This window comes from Salmo salar, chromosome 06 (genome assembly GCF_965601325.2).
Source record: "Salmo salar chromosome 06, fSalSal1, whole genome shotgun sequence".
Lineage (NCBI taxonomy): Eukaryota > Metazoa > Chordata > Actinopteri > Salmoniformes > Salmonidae > Salmo > Salmo salar.
The window spans coordinates 70808849-70832040 of record NC_138296.1 but is presented as its reverse complement, the minus strand read 5'-3'; the positions used below and the strand labels follow the sequence as shown (position 1 = coordinate 70832040).

The window sequence follows — 23192 nt, the reverse complement described above, 5'->3', positions numbered from 1 at the left end:
AAACTATGGTAATTGTTGGTTTTCAGAATATCACACATTTGCAATTGTTTTGGAAGCACTGCAATGTTTTACACACCGTGAGACTGTAGGATGTCACCAATAATTTGTTGATGGGATGGCGTGTCGTGTACCGTTCGTTAAACCAATAGCCGACGACAGAAACATGAATTCATTTGATTATCTGTCTTCGTTGTTTAAATTCAGATTTTGTTTGAACGAGCCCTACACGGATCGATCATCCTGGCTGTTTCCGCAGACTATAAACCATAGTGACCCCTCTAATAAAAACACTGACAATTAGTAGAACATCACGAATGAATGATATGTATCTTAAGAAATTTCTGCCTGCCATTTTCTCATAACGTATTTATTGTTATCATAAAAACAATTAATATGCTAAATTGGTTCTCATGCGCCACCTATTGATTATATAATTCCACCCGGAAGCAGGGTAATATATGAATTTCCGGTTATGTTAGCGTGTCTGGACCAATAACGTGTGTCTGGACTCCATCAGGGGGTTGCAGCTGTTTTGAGAGAAACAACAACAAAAACGGAGCGACTGAGGGGACTAGTTACCACAGAGTCAGTTCGTTCTCAGCCGGTTACGAAGGCTGAATCCTGGGAGCTAAGACCTCCTTTCCCACCCGGGGCTTCGCCGGCTTCTAATCACGGCCGCTCTCGGTGAGGAAACTCTGGCCTCCGCTTCCTTCTCCTCCGGCTCGGACACCGACGGAGCGTCGCCGCCCCCGCGGAAGAAACACCGAGCCTCGGCGGCGGAGGGAGCAGGAGAGCCCGGGGCTTCAACAGTTGCAACAGGCCTTTCTGGAGTTGTTTTGGGATTTACTACTACTTCTCCACATCACCAAGCCACCTCTGCTATTCACTTTAACAGAACCCCTGTCAACAATCTTAGCGGCAATAACATGCAATCAAACGGGGAAGGACAAGGACAGGATTCGGAGCTTTCCTGCCTGAACAGCGCACAAAACGGGGAGTCATCCTCGGCGGTGGGAACGCACTCCAATGGGGTTCTAACCAGCACAAACAATGGGAATAATGTTGGAGCCGGACTGGGGTCTGGGACCTGCGTCGCCTCCACGTCCTCGGGATCGGAGGTTGGCTCCATGAAAAAGAAGAAACTACTTTCGCAGTCTGAGGAAGATGTCATCCGATTAATAGGACAACATCTCGACGGGTTAGGGCTAAAGTAAGTTTACACGATGTGTCATTCGAACGAAAAGCTCCTGAAGTATACAGGCACATTAAATATGATTTATTTAAGTGTTTTGAGCGAAACTGCATGGCGGCAGTTGATAACTGAATTCTGCGGTTGACGGACAAACATGGGGGAGGGGGTAGTTAGCTAGTAGGCTAACGTTAGTTGAAGGAGAAGGGGTCCATCTTGCACAATACAGTGGTAGCTAGATAGCGCAACTAAATGTTAGCTAGCCTTCGTTATGGGGGTTATTCTCACGTTTATACAGAATTAAAAACACAATTTGGTTGGCTACATTTACCTCGAACCAACTTTCTTCAGTGAGTAGCTAGGCTAGCTAGTTAGTTGAACTATGCGTGTTGTGTGTTGTATTGACGTTATCTAGCGATATAATTTTTTTACACGGATTGAAATCGCATTACATCACCTTGTAATCCAGCGAAACATCCACAATGACTTGTGTGGCTACAAATTACGTATATAACCATAGGACGTATTTGACCATAACCTGTCACGAGGGCCGATTAAATTTGGCCTGTTTTATTTATACTGTGGCACCATGTAAAGTAGTTTTCTGCAATGAAATATCTGCACTTACAGGATAGCGCAAAAGTGCGTAGGGAGAACAACAATACCCTGTTTTAGAGCGGCGATTCGTTTTTCGTTCTGTGTTATCCCTTAATTGTCCCTTTCGATGCTTTGGTTTTATTATTACGTTGACATTTAGTGTTTACAAAGGGAACGTCGGTATGAGTTTTGCTTGATGAATTGTTGTAAAGTAGAAAAACGGACGGGGTCATTTTGTATCCACTCAGTGGTTGTTTTGAGTGGCGGTCGTCTTCAACGACATCAACCATTATATCTATAATACCGTCCCTTATCATACCACTGCACTGTTACGTTTATCTTTCGAACTACTTATGTGATGTGATCAGACGTTGTCATCTTTATTTGTCTGCAAATAATAGTCTGTATCACTCATGTCAACAATGTCAATAGTGCAAATAAGGACACACAAAATCGCAATTTATAGCACTAGATGCACTTTAAGTCAAAGTGATATTTAACTCGTTTTATCATTATTGGTGGCTGGTGAAGTAGTCAGAACGGCTTCCCCACTGGGGTATGGTTTCATGGCGGCGCTTGAATTCGCGTCTAACCAGCAGGTTTAGATTAAACGTTGGTTGAATCTAATAATAGATGGCGCAAGCTGAACCCATCAGGAATCGGCAGGAAAACGATATTTTGAGCCCTCCGTGGCTAAATTGGCCCCTGTCACCATAATGAACTGTTAATGCAGTGTTCGATAGACCCAGGCTGCTACTGCTCGCCACTGACTGTGTGTTTATATGGGCAATATATACATGCATTGTCTGCTATGGAACTGACGACCCTACGTTTCAAATGTGGGACGCAAGTGAGAACCTTGTCGGACTCAGCAGGGTGAAGCTGAAAACACTCTGCTGCGCCACTCTTCTTTGATACCTGAGGATGATGTCATCATGCCTTGGCGTCAGTACACCCCCTCCCTCCACTCCATTTTAGCACAGACACCTTTTCAGCACACTTATAGCACTCAGTTGTCTGGTCTAGAATGATAACAAATGCCACTTCTCTTATTGCTGGATTTGGTTTAGATGTCTGTTTTTCTCCCTCAGTCATTCCTTTGTCTGTCTGGTGTAACATATCAGGTCCATTGTCTGTCTTGTTGGCCAATATTAAGCAAACGTTTGCTATAAACAAACATTTAGGCAATCAGTGTTTAATCCACCTCTGTGATCAATTGGATTTTGGGCTGACATTTCAGTTCCTTTACATTCTGTCTGTCTTGTTGTTCAAATGTTCAGTTAACGTAAACATTGAGGTAATGTTTCCCCCCCTCTCTTCTCCGTAGTCAAACAGTGGACCTGCTGATGCAGGAGTCGGGCTGCAGACTGGAACATACCTCAGCCACGAAGTTCCGCAACCACGTCATGGAGGGGGAGTGGGACAAGGTGGGTCCCTGGTTACCATAGTTACACCTGCACCTATAATGCTACGCTTAAGTTTAGAGACAGTACAGATAACATGGTTCTGTTACTAAGTGGAAGTATCTATCACGTGTACAACACCAACGCTAGGCTACATATGGAGTAAATGAACAGTGCTATTAATAAACATAGGTGCCAATCAATACAAGATTGGTACTCTGTGAAATAAATATATATGTACGTTCCTAGTAAGGGGTCTTTAGGAATGTGTTATTTGATCATAAAACTAGCTCCTTTGGCTGAACTTTCTCTTCTACATTGACACAAAATGCTCCCATTCCAAGAGCCATGGGTTTGTAAAAATGTACATCATATTTTATTTTTTATCCCATAAATGTACAGATACTACTGAGCACTATCTGAACTGTAGCAACAAAATGGCTTCACACTCCATGAAAATGACAGTTTTTGACTTCCTACACTGAGAAAGTGTTGTTACTGGTGGTGCCATGTAGTGGTAAACTGTTTTGATTTGCCGTTTTTGTGGAGAGGAAGTGCTGAGCCAACTATTTGTCTCCCCCTGCCCCTCTCTCTTTGTTTTGGTCCAGGCTGAGAATGATCTCAACGAGCTGAGAGCACTGATGCATTCTCCGAACGCTATTGTGGTAAGCCCAAACCTGACCTCATAGACAGTCAGCCATGCAGTGAAAGGGTATATACAGGTTCTAGAACGGTTCTGTCCCAAACCTGACTGTTCTAGATTAGAAAGTGGGCGGCAGGTAGCCTAGCGGTTAAGAGCGTTAGGCTAGTAACTGTGAAAGGTCGCTGGTTAGAATCCTCAAGCCGACTAGGTGCCTGTATGCCCTTGAGCAAGCCACTTAACCCTAATTGCTCCTGTATGTTGCTCTAGGTAGGAACGTCTGCAAAATAATTAAAATATAAAGTCCCCCCTTTGTGAGGCGTATCCTTTCTGGCTGTGGAATTTCAAGTGTTTCCCGTAATGCCTTGGAGGGACTGAATGGAATGTTTATAACAGATATCCTCATACATGGGGGTATAATATCCTGCATTTCGTAATTTGCTAGTCAGATGGTAAGTGTAGGGAATGTTTCTCAATTACATTTTGCCACCACTACTATTATTTGACAACAACAAAAAATGATCCATGCGGAGGGTGGCAGATAATGCCAAGAGTGCAAAGGGTGGCTACTTTGAAGAATATATATATTTTTTTATTTATTTGTTTAACACTTGGTTACTACATGATTCTATTTATTTTTATATTTTTATATATAGTTTTGATGTCTTCACTGTCATTCTAAAGTGTAGCAAATAGTAAAAAATAAAGAACAACCCTTGAATTAGTTGGTGTGTCAACTTTTGACTGGTACTGTATATCATTCAGCGCTTCTGTGATTTATAAATTATAGGAGTTTCCTCTCCCATGGGTACAGCACGTTCATATGTCAACTAAAGAGCACTGAGGACTGCAGCTAGACAAAATGATACTTATCAGACCTAGCTAGCTCATTAGGACACAGGATAGGCTAGATATCAAAATGTCTCATGGCTTAGCTTAGTCTTGCACCTGTGGAGTTTCATGTTGCACTTTCTAGCTAGGCTTGTTATTGTGAATACAATCAATTTTAACTGTAAGAGGTAGGCTATCCTATTTTATGAAAGTTTAAAAACAAATAGCAAGTTTTTGCCCTGCATTATACCAAGACTGCATGCTATATATACAGTGGGGGGGGGGGAAGAGTATTTGATCCCCTGCTGATTTTGTAATAGTAGGTTTATTTGAACAGTGAGAGGCAGAATAACTACAACAAAAATCCAGAAAACGCATGTCAAAAATGTTATAAAATGATTTGCATTTTAATGAGGGAAACAAGTATTTGACCCCTCTGCAAAACATGACTTAGTACTTGGTGGCAAAACCCTTGTTGGCAATCACAGAGGTCAGACGTTTCTTGTAGTTGGCCACCAGGTTTGAACACATCTCAGGAGGGATTTTGTCCCACTCCTCTTTGTAGATCTTCTCCAAGTCATTAAGGTTTCGAGGCTGACGTTTGGCAACTCTAACCTTCAGCTCCCTCCACAGATTTCCTATGGGATTAAGGTCTGGAGACTGGCTAGGCCACGCCAGGACCTTAATGTGCTTCTTCTTGAGCCACTCCTTTGTTGCCTTGGCCGTGTGTTTTGGGTCATTGTCATGCTGGAATACCCATCCACGACCAATTTTCAATGCCCTGGCTGGGGGAAGGAGGTTCTGACCCAAGATTTGACAGTACATGGCCCTGTCCATCGTCCCTTTGATGCTGTGAAGTTGTCCTGTCCCCTTAGCAGACAATCACCCCCAAAGCATAATGTTTCCACCTCCATGTTTGACGGTGGAGATGGTGTTCTTGGGGTCATGGGCAGCATTCCTCCTCCAAACACGGCGAGTTGATGTCAAAGAGCTACATTTTGGTCTCATCTGACCACAACACTTTCACCAGTTGTCCTCTGAGTCATTCAGATGTTCATTGGCAAACTTCAGACGGGCATGTATATGTGCTTTCTTGAGCAGGGGGACCTTGCGGACGCTGCAGGATTTCAGTCCTTCACGGCGTAGTGTGTTACCAATTGTTTTCTTGGTGACTATGGTCCCAGCTGCCTTGAGATCATTGACAAGATCCTCCTGTGTAGTTCTGGGCTGATTCCTCACCGTTCTCATGATCATTGCAACTCCACGAGGTGAGATCTTGCATGGAGCCCCAGGCCGAGGTATATTGACAGTTCTTTTGTGTTTCTTCCATTTGCGAATAATCGCACCAAATGTTGTCACCTTCTCACCAAGCTGCTTGGCGATGGTCTTGTAGCCCGTTCCAGCCTTGTGTAGGTCTACAATCTTATCCCAGACATCCTTGGAGAGCTCTTTGGTCTTGGCCATGGTGGAGAGTTTGGAATCTGATTTGATTGATTGCTTCTGTGCACAGGTGTCTTTTTTACAGGTAACAAGCTGTCCCTTTAAGAGTGTGCTCTTAATCTCAGCTCGTTACCTGTATAAAAGACACCTGGGAGCCAGAAATCTTTCTGATTTGAGAGGGGGTCAAATACTTATTTCCCTCATTAAAATGCAAATCAATTTATAACATTTTTGACGTGCGTTTTTCTGGATATTTTTGTAGTTATTCTGTCTCTCACTGTTCAAATAAACCTACCATTAAAATTATAGACTGATCATTTCTTTGTCAGTGGGCAAATGTACAAAATCAGCAGGGGATCAAATACTTTTTTCCCTCACTGCATATGTACGTACGTGTGTGTGTGTGTGTGTGTGTGTGTGTGTGTGATATATATATATATATATCACCCCTTCAAATTAGTGGATTTGGCTATTTCAGCCATACCCTGTTGCTGACGGGTATATAAACTTGAGCACACAGCCATGCAATCTCCATAGACAAACATTGACAGTAGAATGGCCTTACTGAATAGCTCAGTGAATTTTACTGTGGCACTGTCATAGGATGCCACCTTTCCATAAAGTCAGTCAAATTTCTGCCCTGCTAAAGCTGCCCCGGTCAACTGTAAGTGCTGTTATTTTGCAGTGACAACGTCTAGGAGCAACAACAGCTCATCCACGAAGGGGTAGGCCACACTCAAGGAACTGGACGGCTGAAGCGCGTAGCGAGTAAAAATCCTCTCTCCTCGGTTGCAACACACACTACAGAGTTCCAGACCGCCTCTGGAAGCAACGTCAACTGTTTGTTGGGAGCTTCAGGTTATGGGTTTCCATGGCTGAGCAGCCTCACACAAGTCTAAGATCACCATGCACATTGCCAAGTGTCGGCTGCAGTGGTGTAAAGCTTGCCGCCATTGGACCCTGGAGCAGTGGAAACACGTTCTCTGGAGTGATGAATTACTCCTCACTATCTGGCAGTCCGACGTATGAATCTGTGTTTGGTAGATGCCAGGAGAACGCTACCTGTCCATACAGAAATGGTTTGTCGTGATTGGTGTGTAATAACTTGACTGGCCTGCACAGAGGCCTGACCTCAACCCCGTCGAACACCTTTGGGATGAATTGGAACGTCGACTGTGAGCCAGGCCTAATCACCCAACTCCATGTTAATGTCCATGATTTTGGAATGAGATGTTCGACGAGCGTGTGTTCGCATGCTTTTTGTCATGTAGTGTATGTCAACATGGAATGGCTGCACTTATGATTAGGGTTGGCACTTGACGATGGTAATTTATATACCAGAGTCATAGATATAATTGAAAACATATGTGTCTGTTTTACGGGGCGTTACCTCGTTTCTTGGGCTGTGATAGACACTGCAGGCCCATGATAAGACGGACTCCCTTTTATTAAAACCAGAAGTATCACAACTGACCAAAATACCCAGACTGGTTAACACTGTTTGTTGTTACAAGTATTAAGTTAACAAGGAAGTGGCCAGTTACAACTGGCACAGTGAGGTCTCTGGGGTTAAGCCAACGCCCACTATGTGCCCCCAAGGCCAACCATAGGCGCCTGTTTACTCTCACCATGGCAATGCTGCCTGTCACACACGATGTTGGTATGAGTACTTGCCTCCTTTGGAGCACAGGATTAGTGGTCGGGGGGTTGTTTTGAATCTAATAACCCCCACCACTAATTTTCTCATATTTCCTCACCTCTCTACCCCTTTCCTTCCCTCTCTCTGTAGCGTATGAAGTTCCTGCTCCTGCAGCAGAAGTATCTGGAGTACCTGGAGGACGGGAAGGTTCTCGAGGCGCTGCAGGTGCTCAGGGGAGAGCTCACACCGCTCAAGTATAACACGGACCGCATCCATGTTCTCAGCGGGTACGTTATCACATATCAATGCCCCCCCTACACGCACGCACGCGCGCAGTCAGTATGCCATTGTAGTCCCTTCCGATCACATCAATCAACTGTCGCAAACAGGATTCGCATACTCAGTTCATCTATCCATTGATTAACATAAGTCAAGTAGTCAACATAAGTCAATCATCATCTTTTACGCTGTCAAGAACAACGTGGACAGCATCCAAATATTCAGCATGAAAATAAAACGGTAATGCCAACTGCTGCATACAGATATATCAGTCTGTCCATTAGGCAGTTTCTGAAAATATATAAATTATAAGGACCAACCAACTTTGCATCGGTGGTTGATCATTCGTCACATTGAACAAGGACAATCTGTGTCTTTGGAGAAATAACCAGGTTATAGTGTTACTACCAGTAAATACAGGTTAATGATACTGTTATTACGGGTCATGCATAACAATGATGTATCCAGAGGTGTGTGTTGTAGTCTGATTCACGTTGTGTTGTGTAGGTATCTGATGTGTAGCCATGCAGAGGACCTGCGCGCCAAGACTGAGTGGGAGGGCAAAGGCACAAACTCCCGCTGCCGACTACTGGACAAGCTACAGAGTGAGAACACTGACCACACACGTTTTAAATACTTTATTTGAATCCACAAATCACATTACATAATAAAATATTCAAATTTTTCAAAGGTCGTTGATGCAAGAACGCTTAAAGGAAACAAAAAATACCTTTTCCTCCACACAGCTAGGCTGCCCATAACAGCTGGAACAGAGCAGACTACCTAGCCAGTTGTTTTGCTCTACTCTTAGGTAGGCCTGTAATCTGAAGGCCATGTACCATAGGCCTACCTACAGAACCAGTCAAAAGTTTGGACACCTACTCATTCAAGGGTTTTTCTTTATATTGACTATTTTCTACATTGTACAACAATAGGGAAAGGGGATACCTAGTCAGTTGTACAACTGAATGCCTTCAACTGAAATGTGTCTTCCGCATTTAATCCAACCCCTCTGCCTTAATCGACATCCGCGTCTTCGGCGCCCGGGGAACAGTGGGTTAACTGCCTTGCTCAGGGACAGAATTACATTTTATTTATTTTTTAATTATTTTTTTTTTTTTTTTACCTTGTCAGCTCGGGGATTCAAGAAGACATCAAAACTATGAAATAGCACACATGGAATCATGTAGTAACCAAAAAAGTGTTAAACAAATCTAAACATATATTTTAGATTCTTCAAAGTAGCCACCCTTTTCCTTGATGACAGCTTTGCACACTCTTGGCAGTCTCTCAACCAGCTTCACCTGGAATGCTTTTCTAACAGTCTTGAAGGAGTTCCCACATATTCTGAGCACTTGTTGGCTGCTTTTCCTTTACTCCCATCTCATCCCAAACCATCTCAATTGGGTTGAGGTCGGGGGATTGTGGAGGCCAGGTCATCTGATGCAGCACTCCATCACTCTCCTTCTTGGTCAAATAGCCCTAACACAGCCTGGAGGTATGTTGGGTCATTGTCCTGATGAAAAACAAATGATAGTCCAACTAAGCGCAAATGGGATGGTGTATCGCTGCAGAATGCTGTGGTAGCCATGCTGGTTAAGTGTGCCTTGAATTCAAAATTAATCACTGACAGTGTCACCAGCAAGGCACCCCCAAACCATCACACCACCTCCTCCATGCTTCACGGTGGGAACCACACATGCGGAGATCATCCGTTCACCTACTCTGCGTCTCAAAAAGACATGGCGGTTGGACTCAGACCAAAGGACAGATGTCCACTGGTCTAATGTCCATTGCTCGTGTTTCTTGGCCCAAACAAGTCTTTTCTTATTATTGGTGTGCTTTTAGTAGTGGATTCTTTGCAGCAATTTGACCCTGAGGGCCTGATTCACGTAGTCTCCTCTGAGCAGTTGATGCTGAGATGCGTCTGTTACTTGAACTTGGAAGCATTTATTTGGGCACAACACAACTGATTGGCTCAAATGCTTTAAAAAAAAAAAAAAAAAAAAAGGAAAGATATTCCACAAATGAACTTTTAACAAGGCACACCTGTTAATTTAAATGCATTCCATGTGACTACCTCATGAAGCTGGTTGAGAGAATGCCAAGTGTGCAAAGCTGTCATCAAGGCAAAGGGTGGCTACTTAAAATGTATTTTGATTTGTTTAACTCTTTTTGCTTACTACATGATTCTGTGTTATTTCATAGTTTTTATGTCTTCACTATTATTCTACAATGTAGAAAATAATAAAAATATAGAAAAACCCTTGAGTTAGTAGGTGTTCAAACTTTTGACTGGTACTGTACGTGGCCCAAACTGTCAAATATAATCGCCACCAACTTGCATTTGTATCGCAGGCTTTCCAAGAGTGACATTGGGGGCTGGTATTGAAGGAACTTTTCAGAAAAGGCCTGCTCCATGTAACAATGGAATGAGCAGCCCACTTCCAAAATCAGCACTTCCCTCTGGCCTCCTCCCACAACAACAATATCTGACTTATTCTGCATACAAGAGAACACATTTTCATCAAACCAGGCTCTTCTGACAAGCGCATGGTTTGAACAGTGCCTTGAGAAAATATTCACACTTTGATTTACAAGGTGGGATTTACAAGGTGGGATTCAAATGTATCTTTTTTTTGTCAACTATCTACACAAAATAATCAGTGAAAGCAGAAGAAAAATTCTAACATTTGTTAATAAAAATATTGAAAAAGAAACATCTTGGTTACATAAGTATTCAACCCCCTGAGTCAATACATGTTAGAATCACCTTGGCACCAAGTCTTTCTGTGTAAGTCTCTCTAAGAGTTTTCCAATCCTGGATTGTGCAAAAGTTGCCCATTTTTATTATCTGTCAAATTGGTTGTTGATCATTGCTAGTCAACCATTTTCAAGTGTTGCCATAGATTTTCAAGTAGATTGAAGTCAAAGCTGTAACTTGCCCACTTTGGAACATTCACTGGCTTCTTGGTAAGCAACTCCAGTGTAGATTTGGCCTTGTGTTTTAGGTTATTGGTCTGCTGAAAAGTGAATTAATCTCTGAAGCAGGTTTTCCTCTAGGATTTTGCCTGTACTTAGCTTCATTCTGTTTTATTATTTTATCCTGAAACTCTCCAGTCCTTAACAATTAACGTGTTTTATTGGATTTGCCCAAACATAACACTTTGTATTCAGGACAAACGTGAATTGCTTTGCCACATTTGTTGCAGCTTTACTTTAGTGCCTTGTTGCAAACAATGTATGTTTTGGAATATTTGTATTCAGTATAGGCTTAGTTTTTTTCACTCTGTCAATTAGGTTAGTATTGTGGAGTAACTAGAATGTTGTTGATCCATCAGTTTTCTTCAAGCAGATACATTAAACTCTATAACTGTTTCAAAGTTACCAGTGGCTTCATGGCAAAATCCCTGAGGGGTTTCCGTCCTCTCCGGCAACTGAGTTAGGAAGGCTGCCTGTATCTTTGTAGTGACTAGGTGTATTGATACACCATCCAAAGTGTAATTAATAACTTCACCATGCTCAAAGGGATATTCAATGTCTGCTTTTCTTTTTACCTGGAATCTACCAATAGGAAACCATTGGAAAACCTCTGTGGTCTTTGTGGTTGAATCTGTGTTTGAAATTCACAGCTTGACTGAGGGACCTTGTGTGGGTTACCGAGATTGAGGTAGTCATTCAAAAATCATCTTAAACACATTGCACACAGAGTGAGTCCATGGAACTTATTATGTGACTTGTTAAACCACAATTTTACACCTGAAGTTAGGCTTGAATACTTATTGACTCAAACCATTTCATCTTTTCATTGTTTATTAATTTGAAAAACATAATTACACTTTGACATTATGGGGTATTGTGTGTGTAGTCCAGTGACAATCTCAATTGATTATATTTCAAATTCTGACTGTAACACAACAAAGTGGAAAAAGTCAAGGGGTACATTTAACTCTTGAGTGTAAAATACAGAACAAGATCATATACGGTACCACAATGCTAGGTTGTAATTTGTGGGTCGAACTTGCAGCCTCGCCTTAACAGTAAAGGTGAGAATGTCCTCGCCAATGGCAGTATTCTGGTACATGGAATGGGAGACGGTGGTCAGAGCAGAAAGTTTCCCCTGCAGCCTCGGGCCAGTTCAGTGCTGCTGTAGCCATCTGATACCGAGCAGTGTTGTCTTAGTGTGGTTATGGAACATATCCTACATCGATCATACATGCATGGTACCTCATAAACTACTGAATATAAATACACACACTACCTCACACACAGCCTCATCAAACCTTATATACACACACACACACACTCTCACATGGCTTCACAGGGGTCTAGGGATGTACTTCAGACTGGACTATAGTTTAACTCCTGCCTCTGGTCCTTCTCTCCAACCCACTCCCTCTCCAGCGTACTTGCCCCCGTCGGTGATGCTGCCGCCACGCCGGCTGCAGACCCTGCTGAGACAGGCTGTGGAGCTGCAGAGGGACCGCTGCCTCTACCATAATACCAAACTGGACAGCAGCCTGGACTCTGTCACCTTGCTCCTGGACCACGTCTGCAGCCGGTCAGCAACACACTCAGGGTGACCGTTTCTGCCAAACACAGATGAAATGTGCAAAAAAAACTTAACCTGACAACCTTTTCTTTGTACGGTTCTTACTGTAGACGTCGGTAAAGATGGTGGCAATAATCTATGCAGATATAAAGAAAAGCATGTGTTTTAATATAGGGTCTTTGTGTATTATAGAGTTTTCCTGACCCCTTGACCTGACTTGGGGGAACTCAGGGCCCACATGGTCAGGAAAAGCTCAGAACCTCAGAACCTATGTATAACTATTGCATGTAATGCAATAACGAGCTGCAATTTTCTGAACTCGTTTTGTACGCCAGTGTCCTGTGTGTTTGGAATGGTACGTTGTTTTTTATTTCTGTCATTTTTGCGCACTACAGGAGTTTAGTGGACATAAAATATCACCCTCAATCGTTTACCAACTCCCTCTCACCCGTAGCGCCTCTATCCTCCACTCTCCTCTTCATTCTATACCTTTCTCTCTCCACTATCCTCTTGTATTTTCTTCTCATCCTCCCCATTTTCTCTCGCCTTTCTTTTTAAACTTGAACCTTGGATGACCTCTCTCTCCTGGTTGACCACACCCACAGGAAGCAGTTTCCGTGCTACACACAGCAGATCCTCACAGAGCATTGTAACGAGGTGTGGTTCTGTAAATTCTCCAACGACGGCACCAAGCTGGCCACCGGCTCCAAAGACACTACCGTCATCATCTGGCAGGTGGACCCTGTGAGTACCATGCTGAGCCCATTTCCCCCACACCACTTGCTGTGTACATTCCCACTATATGCCATATAGGAGGAGTCATCTCCTGCATTAATGGCAAAGATAGCCACCATCTACTGCAGGTGTAGGCAACTAGAGTCAGCCACGGGATGATTTTTGTTGGAGTGAACATAATTATTATAATTTGCACACTGCAAATTGACTGCAACTATGACTCTTGCAGACCCCTGATCCACTGTCTTCCCATTAGTGCTTTACGCTAACCCAGAACCTGGTCTGTGTGGTCTCTAGGAGAGCCACCAGTTGAAGCTGCTGCGGACCCTAGAGGGCCATGCCTACGGTGTGTCCTACCTAGCCTGGAGCCCTGATGACACCTACCTGATCGCCTGCGGGCCTGATGACTGCTCTGAACTCTGGCTCTGGAATGTCCCGGTATGGCAATCCCCACACTTATACACACATGCATACATACATATATACACACACTGGGATATCCCTATATGGCAGTCCCCGCGCGCCCACACACACAGGAACATCCAGATATTGCAACCCACACACCGCCCAGCAACGCCGTCTGTTATTGCTGGTATGAAATTGGTGCAGGCATACACTGCAACCGTCCAGGACGAGGATTGATTGGAGTTAATTAGATAAATAGAAACATCAATTAATGTAATTTATTGGCCAGGTAGTTCCTGATTTATTGGGACTGATAAAAACAGCCGTGCAGTGGACCTCCAGGCTGGGAACTCTTCAGTGTCTGTGTACTGACTGAGTGGTTTTTGTCCCCTGCTGGGCAGACGGGAGAGTTACGGACCAAGATGAGCCAGTCCCACGAGGACAGTCTGACCAGTGTGGCTTGGAACCCTGATGGGAAACGCTTCGTCACCGGGGGACAGAGGGGACAATTCTACCAGTGTGTAAGTATTGGTGTGGGAAGGTGTGTGTGATCTATCCACCAGATATACCAGTTGGTTCTTCCAGTTTGTCCTGCCAGTGTGTGAGTAGTGGGGAGAGAACAGGGTGATCTGTGAGGAGGATACAGGACAGTGGGGAGGGACTAATACAGCATTGCATACGGACAGGCTACTTTTAGATTTGCAGCTTGACACCTTTATTGATTAGCTGACTAGACAGGAACCTGCTGACCTCCAAAAAGATTGTCAGGATCTAATGTGTCTGTGTGTTTCTTACAAACTCTATTTGTGCAATTGCCAAAATGTGTGTCTGATTTTCTAGGGGCATGGGCGATACCGTTTTGGACTGGCCTGTGTGTGATTTGATTCCCAGAATCTGGACTAGTTCCATTTGGACCTATGTATTGATTGTGTTATGGTAGGACCTGGACGGTAACCTGTTGGACTCATGGGAGGGCGTGCGTGTGCAGTGCCTCTGGTGTGTGGGGGACGGCAGGACAGTGCTAGCGTCTGACACACACCAGCGGATCCGGGGTTACAACTTTGAGGACCTAACGGACAGAAACATGTGAGGGCTGTATTAATCAGTAGATAACTGAAAATATGTAAAGGGCATGTTGACAGATGTATTAGTAATAAATGCATGATTTGTATATTAACAAATGATACATGATGAGTTACTAAGTGTTTACTGCTGTTTGTTTTATAAATAGTTTATTAATAGACCTACAAATTAAGCAATACCGGAGCACATAATGTGCTCTGAATTACTAATCTCACATATAGAATTGTCTATACAGATATTGAACAGAACACAGACTAGTAATTGATCATCTTTGTTGTGAATTTGTCTCTTACAGAGTTCAGGAGGACCATCCTATCATGTCTTTCACGGTTTCCAAGAACGGAAGATTAGCTTTGTTAAATGTAGCAACTCAGGTGAGTGGGGATATGGTGCCATACTTGAACACTGTGTGTGTGGAGGCATTGGACTAGTGTCTGGGAGGGAGATGGAGTTTGTGGCAGTGCGAATGGTTGTCTTCAGTGTCTAACTGCTCCCATTACCCCCACCCCTACAGGGAGTGCATCTTTGGGACCTGCAGGACCGGGTGTTGGTTCGGAAGTACCAGGGTGTGACCCAGGGCTTCTACACCATCCACTCCTGCTTCGGAGGACACAATGAAGACTTCATTGCCAGCGGCAGCGAAGGTACACCCATAGACCCAACAGCAGCCATTTTAGGCATCAACTACTCCTTATGCTCAGGATTGGGGTAATGGCTGATATTGAGCCCTAGAACAAACATGTTCACCTCTGTGTCGCTCACTATGTTTTCATCCCAATTATCTCACAAACACATGCAGTGACTTTGCCTTGCAGCATATCATTTTAATTTTTTTATGTTTTATTAAACCTTTATTTAACCAGGTAGGCAAGTTGAGAACAAGTTCTCATTTACAATTGCGACCTGGCCAGGATAAAGCAAGCAGTTTGACACATACAACAACACAGAGTTACACATGGAGTAAAACAAACATACAGTCAATAATATAGTAGAAAAATAATTCTATATACAAAGTGAGCAAATGAGGTGATATAAGGGAGGTAAAGGCAAAAAAATGCCATGGTGGCGAAGTAAATACAATATAGCAAGTAAAACACTGGAATGGTAGATTTGTAGTGGAAGAAAGTGCAAAGTAGAAATAATTGGGTGCAAAGGAGCTAAATAAATAAATACAGTAGGGGAAGAGGCAGTTGTTTGGGCTAAATTATAGATGGGCTATGTACAGGTGCAGTGATCAGTGAGCTGCTCTGACAGCTGGTGCTCAAAGCTAGTGAGGGAGATAAGTGTTTCCAGTTTTAGAGATTTTTGTAGTTCGTTCCAATCATTGGCAGCAGAGAACTGGAAGGAGAGGTGGCCGAAGGAGGAATTGGCTTTGGGGGTGACCAGAGAGATATACCTGCTGGAGCGTGTGCTACAGGTGGGTGCTGCTATGGTGACCAGTGAGTTGAGATAAGGGGAGACTTTACCTAGCAGGGTCTTGTAGATGACCTGGAGCCAGTGGGTTTGGCGACGAGTATGAAGCGAGGGCCAGCCAACGAGAGCGTACAGGTCGCAGTGGTGGGTAGTATATGGAGCTTTGGTGACAAAACGGATAGCACTGTGATAGACTGCATCCAGTTTATTGAGTAGGGTATTGGAGGCTATTTTGTAAATGACATCGTCGAGGATCGGTAGGATGGTCAGCTTTACGAGGGTATGTTTGGCAGCATGAGTGAAAGATGCTGTTTTTTTTGCGAAATAGGAAGGCAATTCTAGATTTCACTTTGGATTGGAGATGTTTGATGTGAGTCTGGAAGGAGAGTTTAGTCTAACCAGACACCTAGGTATTTGTAGTTGTCCACATATTCTGTGATGTATAGTGATGCTGGACGGGCAGGCAGCGATCGGTTGAAGTACATGCATTTAGTTTTACTTGTATTTAAGAGCAGTTGGAGGCCACGGAAGGAGAGTTGTATGGCATTGAAGCTCGTCTGGAGGGTAGTTAACAGTGTCCAAAGAAGGGCCAGAAGTATACAGAATGATGTCGTCTGCGTAGAGGTGGATCAGAGACTCACCAGCAGCAAGAGCGACATCATTGATGTATACAGAGAAAAGAGTCGGCCCAAGAATTTAACCCTGTGGCACCCCCATAGACTGCCAGAGGCCCGGACAACAGGCCCTTCGATTTGACACACTGAACTCTATCGGATAAGTAGTTGGTGAACCAGGCGAGGCGATCATTTGAGAAAGCAAGGCTATTGAGTCTGCCGATGAGGATGTGGTGATAGACAGAGTCGAAAGCCTTGGCCAGGTCAATGAATACTAATAATAATAGGAAGGTCGACCTCGCCACTTTAAAAAAAAAATATTAATACCATTTTACTCCTTCCTCTCCTCTCTCTTACGTCCTCCACCTTTCCTCTCCCTCTCTCTTACCCTTCCACCCCTCACTTTACCCCCTCAGACCATAAGGTGTATATATGGCACCGCCGCAGTGAGCTGCCCATCGCTGAGCTGACAGGGCACACCCGCACAGTCAACTGCGTTAGCTGGAACCCCATCATCCCAGGCCTCATGGCCTCCGCCTCGGACGACGGCACTGTGCGTGTCTGGGGCCCCGCACCCTTCCTCGATACACAGGAGGTGGACGGACTCAACGGTAACTACTGTTAAGTTCATGTTTTAAGTATCCCTATATTTCTGTTATTACGGGGCTATCACTCAATCAAGAGTGCGCCTGCGCAGGGAGTCTTGTGGTTGATGGACCTAGCCTGGAGTGGAATGGCTACCTTGTAGTGTGTTCATACGGTATAGTAAACTTTGTTAAACTGGAACCTTGTTGTGTCATTTCAAGTTAACAAAATGTGCTATTTGTCAAAGCACTTACCATTGATATAGACTGTCCTCATAAAAATGAACACGTTAAACAACCAGTGACTCTTGAACTTACTACCTCAGGCCACTATTGTGTAAACATTTTAAACAAAAACATCACACAGAGTCCATGAAAAAATTAGATTCTGACGGACACAGAGCGCATGGAGATTCTGACAGTCACAGAGCGCATGGAGATTCTGACAGTCACAGAGCGCATGGAGATTCTGACAGTCACAGAGAACATGAACACAAAAGAAAAACACAAAGTATTGTTAAAGCTTCACAAACAGTTTGGACATGCTACAGTTGACAGACTTCAGAAGTTACTCAGCAGTTCAGGGAATAATGATGAGATTATTTCCATTCTACCGCAGATAGTTAACAGTTGTGAGACATGTAGAAAATACAGTAAACCTAAGCCCAAACCAGCTGTTGGTTTGCCACTGGCTTCCAAGTACAATGAAACAGTGGCTGTAGATCTACATGAGTTAGGACCAAGTGTGTGGTACCTTCACATAATCGACCACTTCACACGCTTTAGTGCTGGAAACAAAGTGTACTACAAACGAGTTGACTGTCAAGAGTGGAAAGGACCGGGAGTAGTCATTGGCCAAGGTGGTGTGGTGATATTTGTGAGGCACGGAGGCATCATTGTCAGGGTGCATCACTTAAGATTGCGGAAAGTAAATGATCAACAAGATAGAGGGGCTGTTGCTGAGAATCAGTCTCCTAATGAAAAGCACACCGTAACAGACACAAACCTACCAGATGATGCATCCAATGATATTTGGACACTGAAACTGACACAGGAAATGAAGCAGAGACCTTCAACCATGCCACAGATAATACTGTTGAGCGTTCAAATGAGGAAAACATTCAACAGCCACATGTGTTAAGAGAACATGGTTGTTCCAATCTGAAAACTGGACAAACTGTTAAATACATGGACAGAGAAAGTGGTATTCCACATACAGCAACCGTCATTGGACGAGCAGGAAAAGTAAAAGTAAAACACCACAACTGGTACAACTTGCAGTACTCTGAACCAGCTACACTTTCTGGTACAACAGGGTCAGCTGACCTGTCACTTGTAGATAATCTCAGAATTGAACCAATGGAAAATCGAGAAAAACAGAATGACATTCAAAATGATGATGTACTTGAAACAAAGGACGTGTCATTTGACTCAGCTAAGCTAGATGAGCTCAGTAATTGGAGGAAAAATTGAGTGTTTGAGGAAGTCAAAGACATTGGCCAAAAATGTGTCTCAACAAGATGGGTGTGTACCCTTAAAGAATCCTTAACTGGAATAGTGTCTAAAGCACATCTAGAGGTTTTGAGGAGCTGGCTGCTAAAGAACTCCCAAAAGACTCACCGACATGCGCCTCGAAGTCACTCAGATTGCTGATGTCAGTGATCTGCCAGAAAAAATTGAAACTTAATTCCATAGACAGCAAATCTGCATTTTTGCAGGGAACAGAGCTGTCGAGGGACATTCACATCCGAACTCCGCCTGAAGCTAAAAGCGAAGGAACACTGTGGAAACTAAAATAATGTGTGTATGGACTGGCAGATGCATCACTCTACTGGTACAACAAAGTCAAGGCAACAATGCTGAATACAGGTGGAAAAATGTCACAAGTGGATCCTTCAGTCTTCTATTGATCAAGACTGCAATGTGACTGGAGTACTTGCCTGTCATGTTGATGACTTTATCTGGGGTGGCTCACAGACCTTTGTTACAACTGTGATTCCACACCTCAAAGCTGTTTTCCAGGTCGACCACAAAGGAACAGCTTGCTGACTGTCTGACTGAAAAAGGAGCATCCGGTCTTGTGCTCCTACAGGCTCTCAGTAATGGAAAGTGGCAGCTTGAGTAATACAAATAAAAACTGTCACACAACCCATTTGTAATGGGGAACTTGAATAATACTTGGACATTTAATTATGTTGTTTTATTTGTCTTTAAAGAAAAGGGGGAGATTGTTAAGTTCATTTTGTAAGTATCCCTGTATTTCTGTTATTACGGGGCTATCACTCAGTCAAGAGTGCGCCTGCACAGGGAGTCTTGTGGTTGATGGACCTAGCCTGGAGTGGAATGGCTACCTTGTAGTGTGTTCATACGATATAGTAAACTTTGTTAAACTGGAACCTTGTCGTTGTGTCATTTCGAGTTAACTACCACTAGCATTTTGTTAGCACAGTGGCTGTAAAACAGCTAAAGGTGTTACAAGTAATTCATGTCCCTCATCTCTCCCCAGAGAACTGCAGCAACATGGACAGTTGATGGTGACTTTGGAATGGAAGACTTTTTCTCTTTTACCAACCGACAACAAGTAAACATCAAAACGAATCCTAGACCTAACAAAACAGAAATAAAAGTAAATCCGTTGCGTCTCATGACCTGGCAAAACTGTGGAGGTGAGGATGAACACGCTCTTAGAAAACCAGGTCTTCATCCAGAACCAGTGACCCGGAAAATCCCATCCACTGGTACTCCCTGTGGCTCCCTTCTCCCAAACAAGGCCACAGCCAAACCAGGGGCTCTCCCCTGAATCTTCCCCTGGAAGACCACCTCCTGCCGGGTCACAGGCACGGTGTCACGCACCTGATCTCTCCAGACAGCCATACCAGACCAGCCGCACTAATTGGACCGCCTCTGTCTTCTGTCTCTCTATCATGTACCCGTGTGTCTGTGGGAAGGGGGGGGGGAGATATTGCAACTCTTCCTTCTATTTGTTTTTATTTTCTCCTTCTGACTAGCTCTTTTCTTTGCACTCGAGTTGTTGGACGAAGGCTGAAAATCTGTACAAAACCAACCAACCGACAAAGTAAAACGCTATGCTTATTTTGATTTAGATTTTTTAACGATAGTAAGCATTTAACAGGTGAATCCTAGGTTTGAACTAGGAGTAGTGGCTGTGGAGTGCTTCAGTGTGAACAATACGCTCTCAATTAGGAAAAGCTATTTTTATCCCTTGTTTAAATCTAACACAAACAAACTCGCTACAAAGTCTCACCCTCTGACTCCCATCTCCCCCCCTCCCACTTCGGCTGTTCACAGCACATAGTTCCACAAGATCTACCTGTGGGGAGGGGGGGAAAGGTGAACTGTCAAAGGTGAGGGGTCAGTGGTAGCTGGTCTCATGTGAAGCAGCCCTTGTGTTTAGTATCTCTCTAAGAAGGACATACTGTTGGCTGTAGAGTTCTGTACACTGAGGACTGCATCTGTCCTTCCTCTTTGTGTGTGTGCCCTTCTGTGTCAATGTGTGTCTGGGTGCGCATCCGTGTGGTTTGTTTGAGTGAGTGAATGCAGGTGCATGCAGACCTGTGTGTGTTTAGTCACACCAGCAGAAGATCATGCTCCCCCCCCCCCCCCTACCAGTGAAATTTTAAAGAGGCTTTTAAACCCATTCAGAATTAATCCAAAGCCCCATAGCAACATCTATCTGTGGAACAAAGAATACTTTAGAGCCATTTTCTAAACTTTTTTTAGTTGGGGCTTTTCTTTTTACATTTGAATTTGCTTTTTATATTTCTCCTTACCACCACCTACCATTGGAAAGGCACTGAGGTATCGGAATTAAATCTGTTTTGTGGGAAAAAAGTGAATGACATGCATTTCAACGAGCTGTAAACTGTTGTGAGAAAAGGGTCATTTCATATGAGGAGGAATTAACAATTGTAGCGTTGAAGACAGCGGTTTAATGTTCCATGTGTAGAATGATGATTTTAGAGTGTTCTACCCCTAACAAACACTCCACAAACCCACATGTATACCCAAAACACAACGCTGCGCTTTGAGGTCTACCCCAAGTCACACCTACAAACGCTCAATTTCAATATGATCACCTGCCACAATTCCATGAACCCTACACAGTAGTAAAGCATTATTGAAGTTACAGAACCAAACAATCTCCCACATATTCAAACACACACAGGCATAGCTGCGCTCTTACATACAGCCCATGCGGAGCAAGACCGACTTCTGCACAACACCCCTTTCCTTCTCTCCAGACCTCCTTATCAGTGGTGAAAGCACCATACAGAGCTTTCTTCCTCTAGATTCGGGGTATGTAATGACTATTTTCTGTGAACTGATATTACATGTTTAAAAAGAACTGAGTATTTTGTTACTTTCATTTTTTTGGTCTCATTTCATTATTTTTGGGGGTTGGTCAACCCCACTCCGTGTATTATCATATTAAAATATAACCAGACAACTGGTGTCCTCTTTTAATTTTTTTTTATCCTGCTTATAATTCGTTTTGCCTTTGTCTTTTGGGTAAAATGTTTACCTTATCCACCACTTCTTACATGTAATCAGTGAATATTCGCAGTAACACTCATGCCAATATAATATGAGTGTGGTGGGTTATGCTTTGGGAGTGTTACCTTATAAGAATCAGGTTTAAACTGTCCACCCCTCGCCTTTAAAAAGAGACTCTGTACGGTGATTGAATACTTGCATGTCTGTGGAATAAGACCGGGGGGGTCTATTTTTGTGCCACTGTTGGTTGCGGTTGCCATTTCTGCCCTTACCAAAACGCTTGAGACCCAAAAGTGGCTGTGTGTGATTCCATGGTCTAAGGTTAGTCTGGAATGGTGCTTCTCCCATTCTTGACCCTTCCATCTCCTGGACCCCTGAATCGACTTGAACTCCCCATCCACACCTTATGTCATGTCTGAAGAATTGAGGCAAATCAAAAGTGAAGAACCTAAAAGCTTTCACAAAGTTATAATTCACCTGCTGGTGACATTCTATGTCTGTATGCAACTTGGTGTCTACTCTGTTCTTTTGTCTTCTTGAGTTCCCAGGATTTTTAATGATTTGATGATGCTAATGACTATTTCTCTCTCTGGAGGTGGTAGGGCTTGGTGGGGGAGTAAGGGTTTCTGGTAGCAGATTAAAATAGTTATTGTGGGATGGGGACCTGTTTGCGTTTTTAATGTGTTATTACAAAAGTGATTGTACTGTTTTGTATTGTTGTGTAGGAGAAGTGTTATGTATGCATATTTTCAATAAAGCGTTCAGGGTTTTGAAAAAGAGCTGTGGCCCGACATGGAATATCAAGGGACTGGAACATAGTCACTCCCTAAGCACAGATACAGGATCAGTTTACCTTATCCAATCCTATCCACAGTCCCCCATAATCATGAGGGGGTACAGAGCTAAACTGACCTTTGATCAGTGTGAAGGGACAACACGTCTCATCCGACTTCAGAGGAAAGCTTGAGTTCCCAGACTGAAAAGAGCTCTCCATTTTCCTGTGTTTAACTTTGTATTGTTGATTGAGTCACACTTGAAAATTTGATGACATTTGGTGTAATTCAGAGAATCCGCATGGCAGGAAAGAGGCATAATGTGCATCAGAGGGGATCAAATGCCAAATGTAGGGGTAAACAAGATCTGTTGCCAATAAAATGTGACTATTTTGACTAAACCATCTTGTTTGAAATACATTTATAATTTGAGATGCATTTGTGGTGAAGCCATTTTATCGGCCTGTTATTATACAGGTCATAGACAAATTGCAGAACCT

General features: G+C 43.5%; 1 protein-coding gene across 2 annotated transcripts; it reads left to right on the top strand.

The window, feature by feature from the left end:
• The first annotated feature begins 464 nt into the window (after nucleotides 1-464).
• On the top strand, nucleotides 465-23093 carry LOC106607896 (WD repeat-containing protein 26). Of its 2 annotated transcripts, none has more exons than XM_014205375.3 (14): nucleotides 465-1210; nucleotides 3114-3213; nucleotides 3798-3854; nucleotides 7890-8026; nucleotides 8526-8623; nucleotides 12423-12579; nucleotides 13176-13314; nucleotides 13603-13743; nucleotides 14112-14231; nucleotides 14651-14796; nucleotides 15089-15167; nucleotides 15308-15437; nucleotides 17237-17431; nucleotides 19911-23093. In XM_014205375.3, the coding sequence occupies exons 1-14, from the start codon at nucleotides 927-929 to the stop codon at nucleotides 19934-19936; spliced, it is 1809 nt and encodes a 602-aa protein (XP_014060850.1). In that variant the 5' UTR covers nucleotides 465-926; the 3' UTR covers nucleotides 19937-23093. The 2 variants fall into 2 exon arrangements, with proteins under 2 accessions (XP_014060850.1, XP_014060849.1); XM_014205374.3 differs by having other exon boundaries at nucleotides 12423-12597.
• Nucleotides 23094-23192: the final 99 nt, after the last annotated feature.

Bases quoted from the DNA above. Each gene is read 5' to 3' on its own strand.
- LOC106607896 (XM_014205374.3), top strand. From the start codon at position 927: ATGCAATCAAACGGGGAAGGACAAGGACAGGATTCGGAGCTTTCCTGC. The intron at 3,214-3,797 runs GTGGGTCCCTGG...GTTTTGGTCCAG, and splicing joins TGGAGGGGGAGTGGGACAAG to GCTGAGAATGATCTCAACGA. The intron at 13,315-13,602 runs GTGAGTACCATG...TGTGGTCTCTAG, and splicing joins TCATCTGGCAGGTGGACCCT to GAGAGCCACCAGTTGAAGCT.